The following is a 20,893-nucleotide window of genomic DNA, read 5'->3' on the forward strand; positions in this document are numbered from 1 at the left end:
TCAGGAGTGGCTGGAGAGGACCCCAGGTTTGGAGGCGGGCGGCTTCAACTTCTGGGAGAAGCTGAAGAAAAGTGTCTTTGAAAGGTTGGAGGAAGAGGCTTGCAAGGCCAAGGTGGGGACCTCTCTTCTGTTTTGTTTTGCTTGAGAAAGCCACTCACTCACGAGATGCGTGCCCAGCACAGGGTCATAGCAGCCTTCTGCTGTGCAAGGAACTTCACTCGAAGCTCCAGGATCTACCTTGGCCTGTAGCAGACATAACAGCAGCAGCCTGTGGCTTCTGCGCCCATGTGTGGTAAGATGTTAACTACCTCACCTGGTATACAGGTGGTTGTGGGTTCGATCCCGACCTTGATGCCTGTATATTTGGAGTTTACATGTTCTTCCCGTGATTGTGTGGATTTTTCTTCAGGTCCTCCGGTTTTTCCCTCTGCTGTAAATGTCCACGTGATATGCCACTTCTTTGCGCTATCAGTTGTGGCCAGGTCGCTTCTGAAAAAGAGCTTTGTTGCTCAGTGGACCCTACTTGATAGTTTATAGTTTGAGTTTATGCGAGAGCCGTGTCCAGTCGCTTCCCCCAGTTCTCGTGCCGCGTCGTCAGGTCGCGGACACAGAGGTAGAGGGGGTGGCGTGAGCCGGCGTGTTGACGACCGTCCATCTGGCGCCGTCCGAACAGAGCCGCCGGGCACCCCCGCGGGTCTTGGGCCGGCGCATTATGCCCAGACTGGTCGCAATTTCTCTTTTTGTCGCTCGTAAAGCAGGACGCCAGCGGACGCCGAGGATGCGATGCTTGAGACAGTGGGGTCGGAGTCGCCATCCCGTGCACTCTGCATACATTCCCACTTTGTGACGAGTACAGTTTGTTTCAACAAAAGCACGAGGCGTGCACTTTGCTAGACGCTGTGCTCAAGGTTATAATGAATATGGAGGTTTAAAAATGTCAAAATAACCAATGCAAATGTATGCAGTAATGATTCAACAGCGGTCAAAATTCAGGGTGACTCGTGTGATAACTGTTTTACGTCATGGGAAGAGATGGCTGCTGTGTGGTCTGAAACTGCTACATAAATCCATGTTTGGGGACACAACAGTGAGACTTATGATGTCATTCGAGTAATCTCAAAAAGAATGCATCTTACATTTCATATCACAACAGCTGTACAGTGTTTAGTGTCCCAACAATGTTTTAAATCAGACGCTGTCGCCTCGACAGACCTGGTTTTCACCTGAGGACGGCTACTTGCGTTGTGGCCGAAACGTCGTGAGAATCATTTTATTATGTTTCATTTTTATTATTTTATTACTTCCCTTCTACGTGACTTTACCGAAAGAACCAAGAAGGAGTAATGCAGTGTTTGGAAATAAATTTAGAAGCAGAAGGAGGAGCTGTGGATTAGTAAACACCTGCAGGTTAAAGACTTAATTTTGGCTGAAGTAAAGAGGGCTTGTGCAGGACATGTTTTAAAATGGGGTTTTAGAAGGGATGACAGCCAGCGTATGAGAATTAAAATTTAATGTCAGCCCTTGGGGATGGAGAGAATAAATTCGCATTTGTATGTATGTTGAACTTCTTTCGCACCGTATGTAGCTAACTGTGCTTATCGGAGGTGCGGGGAAAGGCAATAAGCTAAACATACATAGTACTTCTAAAGAAATCCATAGCTCCAGTGGCTTCTTGATATCTGCCACAGAAGCGTGTATGCGCGATGCAGTGACTGTCTTTGTTCGATGGTTAGCCAAAGGATGACCGGAGTACGTGCGATGGTTTATGTTCCTTGACGAGATCAGCAAGGCATTGTGATTCAGGTGTGGCAAGAACTTCGTGTGTAATGAGTGCGACCTTATGTATCGTTTGGCAACCAGAGGCTAAAGCAGCCCGGCTAGCAAGCAGATGGAGTATGGGACCTTTCTTGCTATATTCAAATACAACAATAGGTTTTACCCTTTCTGGCAATAAAATAGGTGTCAAGATGTTAAAACACCAAACATAGTCTTTATTCAAGGAATCATGTCTGCATTAACCACACGTACTTATGGTGAACATGCAAACAAAAAATATGCTCTGATTATATATGGATTGTCTTTGAAACTGATTGGCCTACACCAGACAGCCTTCTTTATGGCCGAGTTTATCCGACCAGAAAACAACGCCAATGTCAGACCAGAACACAACGCCAAAAGGTGAACAGTACAAAGACAATACACGTAGTTGCTCAACCGGAGCTCTCAATGGCCTGATAGTGCATTGTCGTTGTGCTGTTCGCCCTTTGACGTTCTCTGGTCGAACACTTTGAGACGAGGCTAAAAAAAGCTGTCTCTGGTGTGGACCAATCAGTTTCAAAGACGATGCAATATATTATCAGAGCATTTCTTTTTGCATGTTCACCACAAGTACGTGTGGTTAATGCAGACAGGATTCCTTGAAGAAGGATTCTGTTTGGTGTTTTAACATCTTGACACCTCCTGTTTTATTGTCTGAAAGGATTAAACCTGTTGTTATAAGGAGATGGAGTGATGGAATTTAGTCTGTGTGCAGATGCCGGGTGGATTGTTTACTTAAAACCCGAAGAGAAGCCTGTTTAGGGGATCCAACTGGCGACCTCTGCATTGCAAGTCCAGCATGCAAACCCTTACCTATTGCGGCAGCGTCCCTCCTGTGTGCTTACATCCCTTAACTACAAACTCGTTAATTTGTCTTGCTCTGTGCCCTTTTGAATGCACTAACAGCAGTGCTAGTGAGATGGTGTCAGCACGTGGCATTGTAGTAAACATTAGTGAGTAAATGCTGAAGTGGCCAAACTGACGGAAAAAAAGGAGTGTTGATGTTTATTATGTTTGATAAAGAGGTGACGCATGACCCATTAGGAATGACATCGCTGAGGGCTCTTAAAGAGTTTGTCTTCCATTTTATCCTTCTGTGAAATTAAGAAAGGAACAATGAGTATGCAGGATGCAATGTGCCAACTCGAAAACCGTCACAAGTGCATTGATGATGTACATTTCCTAATTCCGAGAAGGCATACTCATACCCTTTTTTATTAGCCATTAAGTTTGTCTAAATTATTTTTAGACATTTGTTTGATCAGAAAAAAAACATCGCTGGATCTCAATACACTTCTTCAGGATGGTGTAATTATATATATTTTTAATAAAGGGCCATTATCCCCATTTGTTTAACAAATTAAGTAATTTGCGAGTAATTTTTTGTTCAAATTAAGACCATAGTTTTGGCATACATGGCCTAATTTTATTCAAACCATGTCGTAAGGCCTTTAACGTCCACCACCGTGCAGAAGCCAATATTTGCACTAAATACATGGCAGGATTAACCAGGGTGGCCCCGGGGTCTTGAACCACAAATCTTTGCAACGAGAGGCAACAATCTACCACCGGCCCTGTAAAGTTATTTTAAGACATATTACGAAATGTCTAGCTTGGAATGCATTATATTTCCCAATTGCATAAGATGTATTTAGTATGTCAGAACTCCTCACATCCGTGACACTTGGGGGAGGACATCTTAGCACCTTTGCAGATGAATCCTCATTAACTTGTGAATTGAAGCGGACAGTATAATACCAGGAGTGCACCCCATCTCATTAGATGTCAGCAGCTAAGCCGGGTTGAGCCTTGATAGTGCTCAGATGGGCAACTACTACCATGCAATAAACAGGTGCTATAGGCTGCCACGGGCCAATGTTGTCACAGAGTGCAATGCGGTAAAAGCCATTGCTAAAGCGTACTCTGTTCAAACGTTTCCTTCACTAACTCACACTGAGTTGTATGGGGAAGTATGATCAAATGATCCCCATAGTGGACTGACAAAAAGGGCTGTACATGTACATACATACATGGACATTGTACCACAGCTGTTTTCATGGATACCAGGATAGCAGCCTCACTCGGTACTGTGCAGGAAAGAGGCAACGTGCTATACCTCGCTGCTGTGGTAGAATCAATTGTGAGTGGAATAGTGGTGAAGATGACACCTCCAACATAATTAAACATTATTACACATGATGATGACGATCATGATGATCATCATCATCGTCCTCATCAAACTCTGAATCTGCTCTCAAAGCATTTGAGATGTATCACAATCATCAGCCATTGTCCATCCACTGCTGGATGAAAGCTCTCCCCATGCCAAAGCAATCACTCATGGACCTGCAAAGCCACAATCCATACACTCCTGCACACATAGCCTGATAACATGGCTCCTATCTCCACAGTGGTAATCCGCTTCATTGGCTGCAGTTTCATTACTGGTCTCGTCCGTGAGTTTGTATGTATGTATGATATGCAGTGTTGTGATTAGCGCACTGCACTTTGAACCGAGTTGCCAGAGATCAATTCCCATCTACGGCTAACATCGGTGGTGATTATTTGAAATGGTCGTGGGCTTTCCGCTAGGCTGATTTAGCTTTACATTAGTATTTAGAGCGGTGTGTAAACGTCAGCACCGGGGAGACAAAGGCAGACAGGCGTGGATCTGGCCACACCACCTCCCATTGTGTGCCGTTCCGGCCTTCATAGGTGCTACTCGCTAAAAGCACTTGCCCAAAGAGCCTGTATAAGCTACATGGGGATCATTGCCTTTATATATGTTTTATTTATCTGTAAATTAGATGTATAGCGCTGGTTAAAAATATAATGCCTTAAAGCGAGTTTAACGTTTCTATATTTGAGTACAAATTGCATTTTAATTATTTCATTTTACAGGGTTAGCTTTTCATAACTGTAATATTTATTTCTAGTTGGAGATTTTCATTTGATTGTTTCTGAAGTAAACGCATAATTCGGTGTGCTGTGTTAACAAGTTGTTGAAAAGCCACATCCCAATTGCAGCGACCATGTGATTAATCAGACTCTGTTTCAGTCAACTTCTCATGGAACGTCAGATGGATGAGCAAAACATGGCCAGGGAAGCCTCACCGAGCCTCATGACTTTTTTTCAGAAGGATCCTGCTAAGTTTTCACAGTAGGGGAGCGATGGTTGCTATGCAGATTCAAATTGAGGAATATGTGGGTGATATGCCATATGAACTCACAAACTCATTATTGGGTGGCCATATGTTTTGCAAAAGAGTTGTATGCTGGCCAATTCAATGCCACGACAAATATGCATTGTTTTTCAACTATTTGCCTGGCTGGGTTGTGAACCTTTTGAATGGAACAACTAATTCAACATACATACAACAACATAGTGTAATGTTGCACATTATGTGCCTTTAGCATGCACGATGAAAATTCCTGTTAACCGTTTGTTCTATATACCTACAGGATGATTTCAGATACATATGGCACTGTGTAGGCCTCTTAATACAATTAACATGAATCCATGTTACGTCTGTAGTCTCCAAGTTAGCTGAATTAAGCTAAAATATAAATTTGAGCTGTTGATTAACTTTTAATTGTAATTAATGTTCCGTACTTATTAATCAGAATTAGACATTGACTTGTATTGGTCTCAGAAGACACGAAATCATTTTAAATATGTTTTATTAATTCACTCGTTATTATGTTAAAATCAGCCCAACATCTATCAATGAATGATTCCTGACTTTACCTTCAGAAGTTGTACATCAACTGCTTGCAAAAAAGTAGAAAAGCAGGACTAAAACGTTGCTGTCATCAGCATAATTGGTCAATTCCTGACCTCTTTGAAACAAGATGACATTGCTAGATGTTATTAACTAGAATGCTTTGAAGATGACAACATACTATTGATTCTTACAATCATTGTTTAAACAGTCTATACCATGTTTGCTTCCCTGTTCAAATACTTTTTTTTTTTCAAGGTGAAGTACAAATTTTATTGCAACGTCTATGCAAGTATTGTAGACATGAGTATTTATCTTAGAATTGAATCGTTAGGCAAGGCAACAGCTTGGGAAGCCTTTTATTCGTAAATGGCTAGATGATAATGACTACAATGATCAGAATCTGAATCTTTATTTATCTCGGAGAAATCCGAATCTGATAAGCTGTGAAGCTGTTTTTCTACAGATGTCCAGTAGGCGCACGGGGTCAGAGAGTTAGAACAACAAACACAATACAAAAAACTATAGCAGTGCAAAGTATAGGAAAGGTAAGCAAATCACTAAAACTAAATATGTAAAATAGATAAAGTATATGAGTTCAAATTGCATAAGTACACAAATTCCCAAACTTGGGCAAGACAGCAAAACAACAGCAAGAAAGAACAGTCCCAGACCACACCAAGACAACGATACACAGTCCCTCAATAACATTGCACATTAAAAATAAAATTGCACATGAAGATGATGCTCTCCCAATATTGACAATGATCAAAGTAGGCCTACGATGCAACAACGTGCAACACGTATAAATACAACGTTGCTTCGTTGTGCTGATAAATTACACGAGAGATTAATAGTTAGAAGCTAATAAATGGGTAAGGGTGCAGGGCTTGGAATTCACTACGTGCAGCACTACCGGTGGAAGGGATTCCACTAGAGGGAGCTCTCGAGAGCTGCTCTGGGGATACAGGGACTCCTCTACTTACAAGCATTCGACTAAGGAACTTTCAGAGATACGAACAAATCTGTCCTTATGTCCAGTTGCCTGTTCGGACTGAGAGTCGTAGATGACGGTGGTGGCATCTACGACTGCAGAACATGAAGAACCTCCATCTACAGGCATCTCCATCTACAGGAGATTATACAACTTATGAAGACATTCCCAGTGTTTAGTGTACATGCCGTACAACATGTTTGGAATCGACAGGAGTAAAGTTGCGGTGAAGATAGTCTACGGTCTCACACCAGATATCAGCACTGGAGTGGTACCCATTATTTGTTTTACTGTCTAGAACTCCCTCGACTGCACAATGGCGAAACCAAGCAATTGCTGGGTTGCATCTTTACCTTTTGATACATGAAGCATGCAATGACCTTTTCAAACGAGTCGGTCATTACATATTTCACTATAATTGGTCATCATAAGCAAAGGGGACCTCTAAGGTTCGGGGCTCCACGGTGGTGAGATGGTAACTATCTCGCCTGGTATAAAGGAGGTCATTGTTTCGACTCCGATGCTGACGCCTGCTGTATATTTGGAGTTTGAATGTTCTCCCCGTGATCGCGTGGATTTTTCTCCGGGTCCTCCGATTTTTCCCTCCACATTTAGAAACATGCGTTTAGAGTATTTGGCTTCCATAAATTTCCACAAGATAAGCCACTTCATTGGGCGATCATGTGTGGCCATGTCGCTTCTGCAAAACAGCAATACAGCTCAGTGAGCCTTAACTGGTAAAATAAAAAAAATAGTTTATAGTTAAGTTTAAGGTTTGTCATCCCAGGTGACATTGATTTATTTTCTGGCCGAAGGACCAAGTGCCTCAACAACATCAACAATTCTTGTGCCAGATCACTTCTCAGAAAACATGACAAACTTAACCATTTTTTAAACGGTATTGGGTCTAAACAAAATAGTATTTATGTTGAAAAGGAGATATTTTAGTTAAAATAAATATACAAAAAAACTCATGCCAGTTTCAAAATTTGAAAAATTGCCATTGTGTTTGCTGGTTGCTGCCAGCCAACAACAATAAACGGAGAACAACATCAAATATTGATTGGGTAGACAGATAACACGTTAATCAGAAATCTGATTATAGCGCATTGTGCACTTTGCTGGAGCAGATATAAATGACTATGGTTTATGAGTTTCCCAGTAAACTAAGTTAAGCGTGAAAACTGCATTTGTTGATGTGGTTACAAAGACAAGTGCTGTAAGTGAGCACCTATGATGGCCAGTACAGCACACAAGATGGTGGGTGGACATCAGCCACGGCCGACCGCCTTTATCTCCCTAGAGGTGATGTATTTTACACACCACACCAGCTACTAATTTAAGGCTGAGTCGACCTAGAGGAGACCCAGTAACGATTCAGATTATTGTCACTGGTGTTGGTCATGAGCCGGAATCAAACTTGGATCACTGGGTTCGTAGTGGAGCGCGCTAACCACTGCGCCACCGCTCCCCACCATGTATTTACACTGATAACACGTAAACATCACAAAGACTATAAGTTAGCATTGCACCAAAGTTGGCGCATACAATATCAGCCTATCGATTGGACCAAACATCTTGCATCAATATCAGGCTCATTGGAATTGTTTTAATTCGGCCAATGCTTGTGTAGTGACATAGAATGAGTCACAACAGCACGTAGAGCTGGTTACTGACAGAGAAAGGGAATGTGGGCGTAACGGCTGACCGGACGGCAGAGCAGAGTGTGGCAGCCGTTCTGCCAGCAGAGCATGCAATGCCATGGAGTGGGTCACTCGGGTGCATGGCGCTGGCTGCTGGCAGAAGGGGGCTAATGAAGACGTGGCACCCCCGCCAGCTGGTGGAGCACGTGATAGGCCGGGGTAAAGGATGTAGGGCAAAGGTGACCGAGGGGACACGTGAGGTATAGCCCAGAACCTTCAGGTGGGTTCCAGAAGGGGGTGTAGCCAAGGGCGGAGCCAGGCAGGGGACACGTGGAAGGTGGCCCAGAACCTTCTGGTAAGTTCCAGAAGGGGGCATGGCCGAGGGCAGAGCCAGGCCACGCCGGGGGGCATAAAAGGGAAGTCCTGAGGCTGGATAAGGGCTGTCTGTCGTTTAGAGTATTTGGCTGCTCTAAATGTCCACGTGGTAAGCCACTTCGTTGAGCTATCATATGTGATAGGCAGGTCGCTTCTGAAAAAGAGCTATATAGCTCAGTGGGCCTTACCTGGCACGATAAAAACAACTATTATGGCTGGAATTCATTAAATAAAAAATTGCATGATAAGTAGATGAGAGTCTGATTACATTCTAGAATTGTGGCAGTCTTCTGCCATTCTAGTTGTCTGCCTCTGATCTCTGGATAGGCAAGGCTCTCCAATAGTGGAAGTGAAGTGTGGGAACGCACATCTTGTAACCAGTATGGTCAGCACGGAAGAGCAGGGCACTCATTAAAAATAATATAACCACATGTGCACGATATTCTGCTGCACACTTTGTGTACCTCACAGATAATGCCCTATACTGGTGTAAAGCAGCACAGTTCTAAGACTATACTTTTTTAATTAAATCCCCGGGTAAGCCTACTCTTTCGCAATGCTTTTCCACAAAGGAAAAAAAACAGACGATGCTAAACCACCCAGGAGTCACTGCACAACTGAAACCACAACCATTCATTGCAAAGCTTTAAAAATCCAGCGACTGATTTTGCATGTTTTTTTGTTGTTGTTCCTTCTGAGTAGTGTCTCTTATACGCGATTTTAAATAAAACACCAGATCAACATCACAATGGGAGCCAAAGGAAGCCAATATAAGCAGCGATCACATGCAGCACACACTTCTCCTTACTGCGGAGAACAGCATTGAAGCAAATCAGTGATTTTAACACGTAGGCTTTCGCGACCAATATCATCCATAATAGAGTTTTTTTTTGGGTTAGATCACGTAAATATATATATGTGTCGTTAAAACCCGCCACCACCCGACATAGCCAAATAGTAAGGGTTGTCACATAAACAGAACATGGTTTGGCTCTCCAACACACCGGTGTGCTGTACTAGTGACGAATTGGCATGTTCTGTTTACGTAACAACCCTTACTCGTTGGCTGTGTCGGGTGGTGGTGGGTTTTAACGACAAATTTATATATTTACGCGATATAACCCAAATAAACCTCTTACAGATCAGTGCTGTCCAACAGTCGGGAAGTGAAATCCATATGAATAATAACAATAAACAGAACCATCAGTAAATCGTAGCTGGCACTTTACGAAATTCACGTCCTGCCACATACTAGTCAGTCCACATCAAATAGTGGTTTTAGTGAAACGTACATCTAGTAATTTGATTCGTTATTATCAATATAATTATATATGAGAAAGCCTTAAATAATCTCTAAACCCTTTATGGAGTGTCATGCTTTGTAATGCGTGACCAGTTTCCATACCAGGAGGGTTTCTTTTTAATTTGGGAGGAGACCAGAGAGAGTCTAATGCACTTGAGGGTACAGTGCTGAAAGGTCTGCCTTCTCCTGATTACTTTTCAGCTCAGTGGATTTGGCAATGTTGTAATATCCATGTGATCCACCAACCCTTGCACTCGATCACTGGTGTGTGCCACCACACTTGGCAGTCAATGAATCACTCACGTTACAAATCCAGCAAGCTGGATTCAATCCCTGGTCGCATACACAACCAGAAACAATTGGTATTTGAGCCTGACCCTGGGCCTATTATGAATTGACACGACACAGCTCATGATCAGGCTTTTCAGTGACACAACACTACAATTTCATATTTAGGTGGTCAAGCCAGATAACCGCTGCTCCTGAAACGGTTATCTGTCTTGTCCGCTTGAATGTGCAATTGTAGCTGTTGCTCTGCATCTACATCAGCAGCCATTCGAAAGAAGAAACACTTGTATAACAGGGCCGGCAAAGTAAAGCAACGTGCAGGTTCAGGCACGAGTAACGATGTATGCCACCCTCTGCAGTCCCTTGGCAGTGATATAGAGAAATGAAGGAAGAGCTCGGCAAGAAATTGGAGAAGCGGGGAGATGGATAGTATGGTATAGCGTAAGAGGAACAAGAAAGAGAGAGGAAAGAAAAGCATGCACAATGCAGGAAACGGTTGTAGTCTATTTCCTAATTTGGCACCTTCCTAACTAGTGGAATCAAAGACGATCGCACCCAGGATGGTCTAGTAACAATATCACCAGGTTGTGGGTGTAGTATTGGTCCTAGAGGGGCATAGTGTATATTGAATAATAGCGCTGGATGGCACCATGCTGGAAGTGCAGTACCGGCCCTACAGAACACAGTGTGGTCATGTGAGGCCATGGCACTGGTTCACCCGGGAGGACACGTGACCGGTGAAGTTGACAGAGGGGCCCCAAGAGGGGGCTCAGGGGGGTCACGTGATTGGGACCCAGGTCCTTCCCGAGGCTTCTGGAAGGTGGACGTGGCCAAGCGCGGAGCCGGCCATGCCACAGAAAATATAAGCTGGGTCCCGAGAGGGACCGGGGTTGGTTCATCCCGGGAAGAAACCCTTCGTCTACGATCTCCGTTCTACGAGTCTTCCAGCACGTGGACCCGGGCAGATGCTGTTGGTCCCGGGTTCGTAGTAACAGTTACATGGTAACTAGTGTAGTTCGCCGGGTGGTCACCACCCGATGTTGTTATGGTGTTAAGGGGAAGTTACCCTGTGTGTTGGAACTAAATTAAAAGCCCTGCCTCCAAAGACTACATCTGCGACTCAGTTGAACCCACGACACAAGTATTAGAACACTTATAGCTCGGGTCATGCAGGTATATCGGTTCACCACAGTCAGTCAATCGGCAGCTCGCGTGTGGTGGGGTGCAGTGTTGACCTCCCATCTTTTGCAAGATGCCTGGCCAATGTGAAAGAGTAGGCCATATGCCCTCCAGAGGGTCTCTCCAGAGCTTCTTCTTGTGAGGGCTCTTACACCAGTAATGACATGAGGAAGATATTGCAGGGCTGCACCTTTTTCCTAACATGTGCAACCCTGCTAGTATTCGTGACCAAGCCCTCCTCCCTTTATGTCTTCACCAGCTGATGGAAAATGCCACACTGAAAGAAGAACTCATGAATGAAATTCAGAAGCAACAGGAGACATTTGGTTCGCTCTTCGACGAGAAGCGGCACATTCATCTGATGAGCAAAGGTAAGAGATTGCCCAAGGACACCGACAACGGGGTTGTTTTTACAAAGTTACAACACGAGTCCGATACCGAGTCTGTCCAGGTCTCTTCCTTCCCTCATGAAGTTGCCGTTTATATTCACGGGAATACTGACAATGACAGCTCGTTTGATCGGCAGGTCACGTGTCATATGGTTCCTTTCAGGCGAATACTCCAGCAACACTATTCTAGCATAATATTAGGGGTCACAGATTGTAGATATAGGTGATCTGTAGAGACGTGATGATATAGGCACTTGTCCATAAATGCATCAATGAGTATTTTAGCAGGGGACGGGATTCACACAAAGACAGCGTTAGAGGGTGAGGTAAAGGTAGCATGGTGAGAATGTTGTAGAGTTGAACACGTTGGACATAGCAAGCGAGTTAATTCTACAAAACACAAACATTAAAAACATCGACAAACACAGTTTCGGTGTTCAACATTTCTGTAATGAAGCAATACACATTCTCGACAGCATTTCCATTACCAATAGCTCTTCACATCGACTTGCAAATCAAATGACACTCGTTACAGTTGGTGTGCATGACTATTGATTGGCACGGAAAAGATGGGCTGCGTCTTCCTTGGAGGTTTGGAGTTGCCAGTCCCTAATTTAATGTCGAGGAATTGACCACGTTTGGGGGTGCGCGTGGGGCAAGGAGGGCAGCCTGGCTGATCCTAGCCAGAGCACGTTTCTTTACTGACAACACTCGCATCTGCCATGGGTGTTGTATGTATGTTGTTTATATGTTGAACTTCCTTTGCACCATACGTAGCCAACCATGCGAATCGGAGGATGCGGGGGAAGGACAACAAACTAAACACAGCAACAATAACAAAAGGTGTGGGACTTAGTTAATTTTAAACTATAAACAGTGCTGATTGTAGCGGCCGTCATTCTTTTTATGTTTATACAATGATGCATTCGCAGGCAGAAACTCTCATGGTCAAATTCGCAAGGGCGTATTTCCTTCAGTGATCGTTAGGATGCCTAATGAAATATTTATTTTATTAAGTTTCCTCAATGGATAAATATGAGAACACTGCTTGGAGTATATATGGATGCTTTATCTTGCTTAGATATTTACAAGATTTGAACATTAAAGTGATAGGATGAATTAACAACAATTACCACTGCTATTGCAAAGTTTGGTATGCTGTTGGATGAAGACAAATCTCCGTGATAAAAAAAAAAACTTCAGAGCAGCACTCAACATATCATTCAGAAGTTAACTGGCACTATGTGCAAGCTGACGTAAAATGTAAGTAAACACAATATTTAATGCAAATTCTTTAACAATTCATAATAACTTTGAGGGTCTCATTTAGGCATGTAATCAACGAAAAACATCTTAAGTTTGGAATTGTAGTTTATTTTTTTAACTGGTAGATTAAAATAGATTATATAGATGCTCATATTAATCCCGTATTATCTCACTGAGCCGTGGTGAATAGTGAACCCGATAGAATCCAATTAAGTCTAGTGAAGAAAAGTACCGATCACTGAGACCTGGGCACCTGATACAAATTGCCATCTATAAAACACATATTTGAGATTTGGGAAAATGTTAAAAGACGGAATTCAGACCGACACCAACACACAATTCTGCACGTGTATAAAGATTGCCTCCAGTCGCAGATGTGAGAATGCATGCGTTGACCTAGTAAAAAGTGGCTCAGTGAGGAACACAATTACAACTCAGCTATCTATTGTTAGTCTGGCAGTTCCATTACATTTGTTAACTATATATGTGATAACGTATGAAACATTGTTACATGGACACGCAATGAGGGAAGTTTCCGTGATTCAATATTGAACACACTGGGCTTGCAATCCAAAGATCGCCGGTTCAGTCCCCCAAAATGGCAAGTTCAAATAGCTCCTCCTCTGTCCACCCAGCCGTCTACATGGTTGCACCACAGTTAGTAGATCGTGGTGGGGTAAAGTGTGGGTACTCCCACCTCTTCCAAAATGTCTGGCCAACGTGGAAGAGTAGGCCAAACACCCTGGGAGAGGGGCTCTGTTGTCGCTCTCAGTGATGTGAACAATAACATTGCAGGGTTGTACCTTAACATGTTTGTCCTGCGATATTATTTAGATTTGTAAACATTAGATCAGGCTTGATATGTTGTTATTTTGAAATGGGTAAACGAGTTACATGCACAGCTTGGGCACGTTCATACATGCTGTAAACCAAGAGACTTATCAGCAACTTCTCATATTGTGGTTTTAGCCTCCAGCAAGTAGCAGAGAGTCTCAGCCAGTATTTTAAGGAATGACCTTGACGTATGAGTTCGTAAATGTTTTAAACTTCCACGAGTAGGACTCCCAAGGCGACTATCAGTCCGGAAACCAAATGGAGGCAAATGCAGGCTGATAATTTTACTTGGAACTGGTAACACACTGAAACTCCCAAGGGGGTGGAGTGGCTGATGGTCATCTTTCGGCAGCCTCGTGGCTCTATTGGGTTTATGGTGATTGTAATGCCTCCTTGCACAACATCAACAAACTGCTTCATTAAAATTCATATTTCAACACATTTTACTTTCAAGTTAGCTTTGGGGAATGTGCAACCTATTGAGATAAGTTCACTTACACATACGTACAACATTAATACTTTATTGTAGCTTCTAGATAAAGACGGATTTGCTGGCAATTCCTGTTTCATTAGAAGTTGTGCATTCTGAAAAGTAATTAAACTCTGGCATCAGATTATTGCCCCTCCTCGACCCAATGGCAATTCCATCTCCACAGCACATGACCCATGAGCCTCGCCCAAACACCTTGCTATTCTTTTTCGATTTAAAGCTTTCGTGACTGCAGGGATTCATCTTCTTGGTTCTTTCGGTAAAGTCACGTAGAAGGGAAGTAATAAAATAATAAAATAAAACATAATAAAACAATACTCACGACGTTTCGGCCACAATGCAAGCAGCCTACAACAACAAAATTCAAGAACTACTCAACGATGGCAGCTCGTCTCTAAAATCAACAAAATCATTTCTGCTTCAACCGCATTAATTGATCAGACCAAACAGTTCTCGTTGAAACCTTCTGCAGCCAGGCCACCAAGATTATACAGCTTGCCAAAGATACATAAAGAAGATACACCTCTTCGTCCCATTGTCTCTACTATCAACTCCCCCACTTACAAACTGGCTCGTTTTTTGTCTGAAATCCTACGGCCTTTCACTGGAAAAACCACCTCTGCGGTACTAAACTCTACTGACCTGGTATCGACAATCAAGGGGATTTCCCTGTCCCCAGACGACCTGCTTGTTACTTTTGATGTGGTTTCCTTATTCATCCAAAGTTCCTGTACCTGACACCATCGCAATCATTGAAAACTTGGTTCATCAAGGACTGAACGCTGGGGTACCCCCCCCCCCCCTGGTGAGACACTGCTTAACCAATACATACTTCACCTGGAATGGAACTTTCTACAAGCAAACTGAGGGCACCCTAATGGGCTCCCCCTATCTCCGGTTGTAGCCAACGTGTTCATGGAGAAATTTGAGACTGACGCCATCCAGACTGCCACTCTACGCCCGACCTTATGGAAGAGGTACGTAGATGACACTTTTGTCATCTGGCCACATGGCCGGCCTGCTCTAGACCAATTTCTTGACCACATCAATTCCATACACCCAGCCATCAGATTCACCATGGAAGTCGAAAAAGATAGCAAGCTACCCTTTTTGGATGTCCTAATTAAAAGGAGACCTGATTGTTCAATGAGCCACTCTGTCTACAGGAAAGCCACCCATACGGATGCTTACCTAAAACCGGATTCCCACCACCATCCATCCCAGAAGAATTCCCTCATCAAGACTCTATACCATAGAGCCCAATGCATATCCGACCAGCAACACATTGCCAGTGAACTCAAACACATACGCCAAGCTCTCAAGGCTAATGGTTACTCCGACTACACAATCCGCAAAGCCATCACTCCAACCATCAAGAAGGATCCTGTTGAGGAGCCTTTCAAGACCATCACCTTATCCTACATTGCTGGGGTCACAAAAAAGATCTCCAAAATCCTGATAAAACACAAGATCCAGGTCCGATTCAACATAGTACATAAAATCCGTGATCTGGTCCCGTCTGTAAAATATGTGGTTCCAGACATACAGTACCCTGGCCTCTACAAACTAAGTTGCCTCTGTGGTAGCAGTTACATTGGAGAAACCAAACGACATGTCTCGGACCGCAGACTTGAAACACGGTAGGACAAACACCTCAGCCGTGGCAGATCACTGTTACAATTCAGTGGGCTCATATGATATTGACTTCTCCAAGACAGAGGTTCTCTGCAAGCCATCTGGCTACCATGAGAGATTCGTTCATGAGGCGATCAACATATACAAACACAGAGACAATTTCAACCGAGAAGATGGATTCTGGCTTAGCAATCATTGGAAGGACGTAATAAACCATTTCGGATCTTAACTGATTGTGTTCACGTTTACGGTGACTTTCAGACCGCGTTCCACTCACTGGCATTGTATTCTCTGCAGGAAATGGATTCTTTGCTCCACTGCAAGTTTCCTTTTACTACTCACCCATTGACATATTTCGTTGCTTCCTCTTAGTATATTTCACACGACGGTCAATGGTACAGTGTATAATAACAAATAGTATAACATTTATATGCTTAATACAATGTACAAAGTAATATATAGTATCGTAATTGTATAGTCAATATACAGCAGTGTGATATACATTAGGGTGGGTAGAATAATAATACATAGTGTAATATTACAATGCAATGGTTTATAGCAATACAGTATATAATTAAATGTTGGGTTTGTCTATGGCAGTATATAGTACGGTGTAGACTCGTTTGATGTAAGAGAATAAAGTTTAGATGGAAGCATATCATATATTTTTTACGACGTAGAATTGTAATGTATTACTTACTGTTAGTAACTCAGCTTATTGTAGAGTATATTTAGTATACTGATGAGACTATGTAGTTTATACTTTAGTTGTTTACGTGGTGGTTTTAGTTATTGCAGCTACATACTATTAACACTCCTTCCTTTTATTAATGCTACCCATATCCCCTCCCTTTGATGCTGCTATCCTGCATAATGCACGGGCATAAGTAGTACTAATCACATACCTGCATTTCTCATATCCCTTCCCTTTGATGCTGCTAATCCTGCATAATGCACGGGCATAAGTAGCACTAATCACATACCTGCATTTTCCATAAATATGCTAAATGCCTCTTGATATGCATATTCTTTTGTCAAGGCGCCCTTTTCCCCCCTTCCAACCCAGCTTATATATATGCTCCAAGCACGTGTGCTGCTTCATTCAGACGCTGTCGCCTCGACAGACCTGGTTTTCACCTGAGGACGGCTGCTTGCGTTGTGGCCGAAACGTCGTGAGAATTGTTTTATTATGTTTTATTTTTATTATTTTATTACTTCCCTTCTACGTGACTTTACCGAAAGAACCAAGAAGAGGAACCTTACTATTCGTCCCAGCCTGCATAGAACACAGCCTTGTTATGACACTGATAGCTACACTATTGGGTTTCTGTTATGAAACAGAAGAACAACTCCGTTTATTGAAATGACGTCTACTCATGTATACGTTTATTAACTCATACCATTTTTACAAAATGAAATAGATTATTTTCAACATGTCCTGCTTCCTTGGAGCGTCCTGCTTAGAAATGTGGTTAATTGGATGCAATTCATCATGTGCAGCTTATTTTGGCATGCTCTCATTCTACCACAGTGTGAGGGCTAATTATCTCACACCACCTGTGTAGGGGCTACTTCTCTGTAGACTCTGCCACTTGCATGTTCTCTTTGCACCATTGTGATGCTGAACAGGGCTGCATTAGTTACGTTAGGTATGAGGGGTCACGGCTATGTAGAGCTCTCTGTGTCAAATTCACGATTTTGTGGCACGTGTGATGATTTAATTTATATGTTTTCCTGGTTGATGGCTGTTGCAGTATTCCTTTTAAATAATCTCTGTGTATGAATAATCTTCCAATTATTGAATTGATACAAAATATGTTTGTGGCTGTGGGTGAAATATTTTACAAAATGCATTTGTTTATTCTTAGTTTCGCATTTAGACATTTACAAAAATCCAGTACGCAGGAGTATATACTTGTGATGGCTGTGATTTTGTAGTAATATGGCTCAAGAATATATAAATTAAAATGCAAACATATTTATTTTGAAATGTTAGTGTGCACCTTCCTGGTCAGACAGAAAGCAGATGTCCACAAAAGTATTGCCGGCCCTCTTTTTTATAACTGAATAAGTGGCCACTTGGGGAGTGGATTAATCATGACTGTTGATGATAATGAAGCAACCAAATAATTTAATGTCCCACATGAAAAGGACTTCATTCAAAGTGCTTTTCTTGGAAAAAAGATGCTCTACACGAAGCGTTTACAAGTACACTTTTTTATGTTGTTTATAATCCACTGTCCTTGCCCCGTGGGAGGCCATACGGCATATAAATCAGGACAATATATGGGAGGTGTCAGTGGTCGTGGGTGGGCAGACACACGTCAATGAGTGGGCGGACGTGCCCACCACGCTGATCGCTCCGTGGCGGCTGCACGAGCGATGGTGTAGACGAACCGCTACGTGCGGCGATAGCTAACAAGTCCACTTGAGTTGAAGGGCTCGAAAATAACAGTGATGCGAAACAAATCGTATTTTACCAAATGTCAAAAGTACATTTATGGCAATGAGCCAACTGGAATTCGATGCCATAAAAAAACGGTATATTAAGTGACATTGTGGCTCAGTGGGGCGGGGGGGGGGGTCAATTGGTGTCAACGCATAGAACGGGTGACACCAAGATCCACGTATCGAGTGAAAGTTGGCTCTCACGCCTGGTGTATCGGTTAGTATGGTTATCATACTGAACTTCCAAAGGTTGCCAGTTCGATTTGTCCTTCCGGTGTGGCAGTTGAAACAATGGTACAAGTTTTTTAAACCCTCACCCCCGCCTTTTTATCCACCCAGCAGTGTAATTGGGGGCACGAAACCTCAGGCCTAACATGCTGATGGCCCTGTTAACTACCCCGCCTGGCAAAACAGGAGGTCGTGAGTCATGGGTTCCCTCCCGACCCTGACGCCTGTTGTATATTTGGAGTTTGCATGTTCTTCCTGTGGTCACGAGGATTTTTTTCCGGGTCCTCCGGTTTTTCCCTCGATATTCAGACACATGAGTTTAGAGTATTTGCCTGCTATAAATTCTACATTAAAAGCCACTTTGTTGAGCTATCATTGGTGATAGCCAGGTCACTTCTGAAAAAGAGCTATATAGCTCAGTGGGCCTTACCTGGTAAAATAAAAATAGTTTAGTTTAGTACATTGCGTTAAAAAAGAGGGAAGCAACTAAATATATATCACTGAATTTGACATATTCATTCCAGCTCAAAGAAATAAAATAGATTTCCATGCAATGAGTTATATTTGCATGACATTAATGTGCACTATTGATGGTAAAAACAGGCCTAGTGATGCAATATCAGAAGTAGCTCTGTGATGTTATCTGTATGGAGATAACATCACAGAGCATGAGAGTTCAAAATTGAAATGTTTTGTTTTGTTATCTTATACTCTTCCACATTATTTGGGGAAAAAAGTTATATATCTATGGTGTAAATGTTTGGACCATTAACTTTAGTGGTGTTTCACCAGATATTTAAAACAACAATAAATAATTACATAACAATATATTTTAGAGAGACATTTTAAATATTTGGGTTTAAAGGTATTTCCCATATATATGTAAAATCTGATTTTTGAAATGATGTGCATTATGAGGTATTCAGCTCACCGTGTGGTTAATGTCTGTGTCAGAACATCAAGCCAGCATCATTTTTGGGATTGGTTCCTGAGCGGTAAAATCGTATAAGCCCAGGTTTCTCCAGTTTAGCATTTAGATGATCTACGCCCAGTCACATTTGAAAGCACTTAAAAAGCACGAGCTTTTTTCTTCTTACATAATTTGATTTAGTCCATCTCTGTGGAACCTTAGCATCAGGAAATGAAGAAACACCCTAAGCTAATTCCAGTGGGAATAAATCTTAAACGGCTCTGAGACATATTCATTCCATGGAATTGTTCCTTGGCAAAGACATTACAGTAATTTACAGCAAGTAGTGCTGCATTTTTTGCATTCTTTGCAGTACAAGATGCTCTGGATAGTAAGCCACACACCCCAATCTTTTGCTCAGTGGTAATTAAATCATACGAATCTGGTCACCCACACACACACACTCCTGAGCAGTGGTTCATTTAAATGACAGAAGTACAGCAAAAAAAATAGAAAATTGTCTCTGAACGAGAGTACTCATGAACATTGCCAAAGCCTTACTCTTTGGTTCATTCGGTAAAAGTCATGTAGGTAGAAAAATAATAGATTATGAAGTTTTGATCGCATCACAAGCAATCGTCATCAGGTGTACATTCTACAAACAAAGTGGGGGTACCCCAATGGGTTCTCCCTTATCGCCAATGGTAGCGAATGTTTTCATGGAGAAATTTCAGACAGATGCCATCCAGACATCCACCCTACGTCCTTCCTTGAGGAAGAGATACGTAGATAACACATTCGTCATCTGGACATATGGCCTGCCAGCATTGAACCAATTTCTCAACCACATCAATTCCATACACACATCTATCAAATTCACCATGGAAGTGGAAAAGGATGGCAAGCTACCATTCCTGGATGTTTTGATCGAGACCTAATGGCTCGTTGGGACACTGTCTACAGAAAAGCCACCCACACGGATGCTTATCTAAAGCCTGAGTTCCACCACCATCCAGCCCAGAAGAATTCCCCATCCGACCAGCAGTCACCTAGCCAGTGAGCTGGAGCACGTACACCAAGCCCTCAGGATGAACATTCTGACCGTACAAACCGCAAAGCTATCTCCCCAGCCATGGGGAGACAACCATCTGAAGATCCAACCAATACCATCACTTTGCCATACATAGCAGGGGTACTAATTTTTTTTCCAAAATCTTAAACAAACACAAGATCCAGGTTCGTTTCAACACAGTACACAAAATTCGTGATTTGATCGCATCTGTAAAGGATGTGACTCGTGATATGCCATTCCCGGGTGTCTACAAACTGAGTTGTGGCTGCGGCAGCAGTTACATTGGGGAAACGAAACGA

At 42.6% G+C, this 20,893-nt stretch overlaps 1 protein-coding gene across 1 annotated transcript in view; it reads left to right on the forward strand.

Moving 5' to 3' along the window:
* Nucleotides 1-20,893, forward strand: part of TDO2 (tryptophan 2,3-dioxygenase) — a 130,869-nt gene that overhangs the window by 77,945 nt on the left and 32,031 nt on the right. Inside the window, exons 7-8 of the mRNA XM_061552202.1 lie at nucleotides 5-112; nucleotides 11,582-11,693. Of these exons, the coding sequence (XP_061408186.1) occupies nucleotides 5-112; nucleotides 11,582-11,693 (220 nt within the window). The remainder of the gene's footprint in view (nucleotides 1-4; nucleotides 113-11,581; nucleotides 11,694-20,893) is intronic.

The sequence above is a fragment of the Lethenteron reissneri genome, chromosome 16 (genome assembly GCF_015708825.2).
Source record: "Lethenteron reissneri isolate LAM-NWPU_2019-01 chromosome 16, ASM1570882v1, whole genome shotgun sequence".
In the NCBI taxonomy this organism is placed as follows: domain Eukaryota; kingdom Metazoa; phylum Chordata; class Hyperoartia; order Petromyzontiformes; family Petromyzontidae; genus Lethenteron; species Lethenteron reissneri.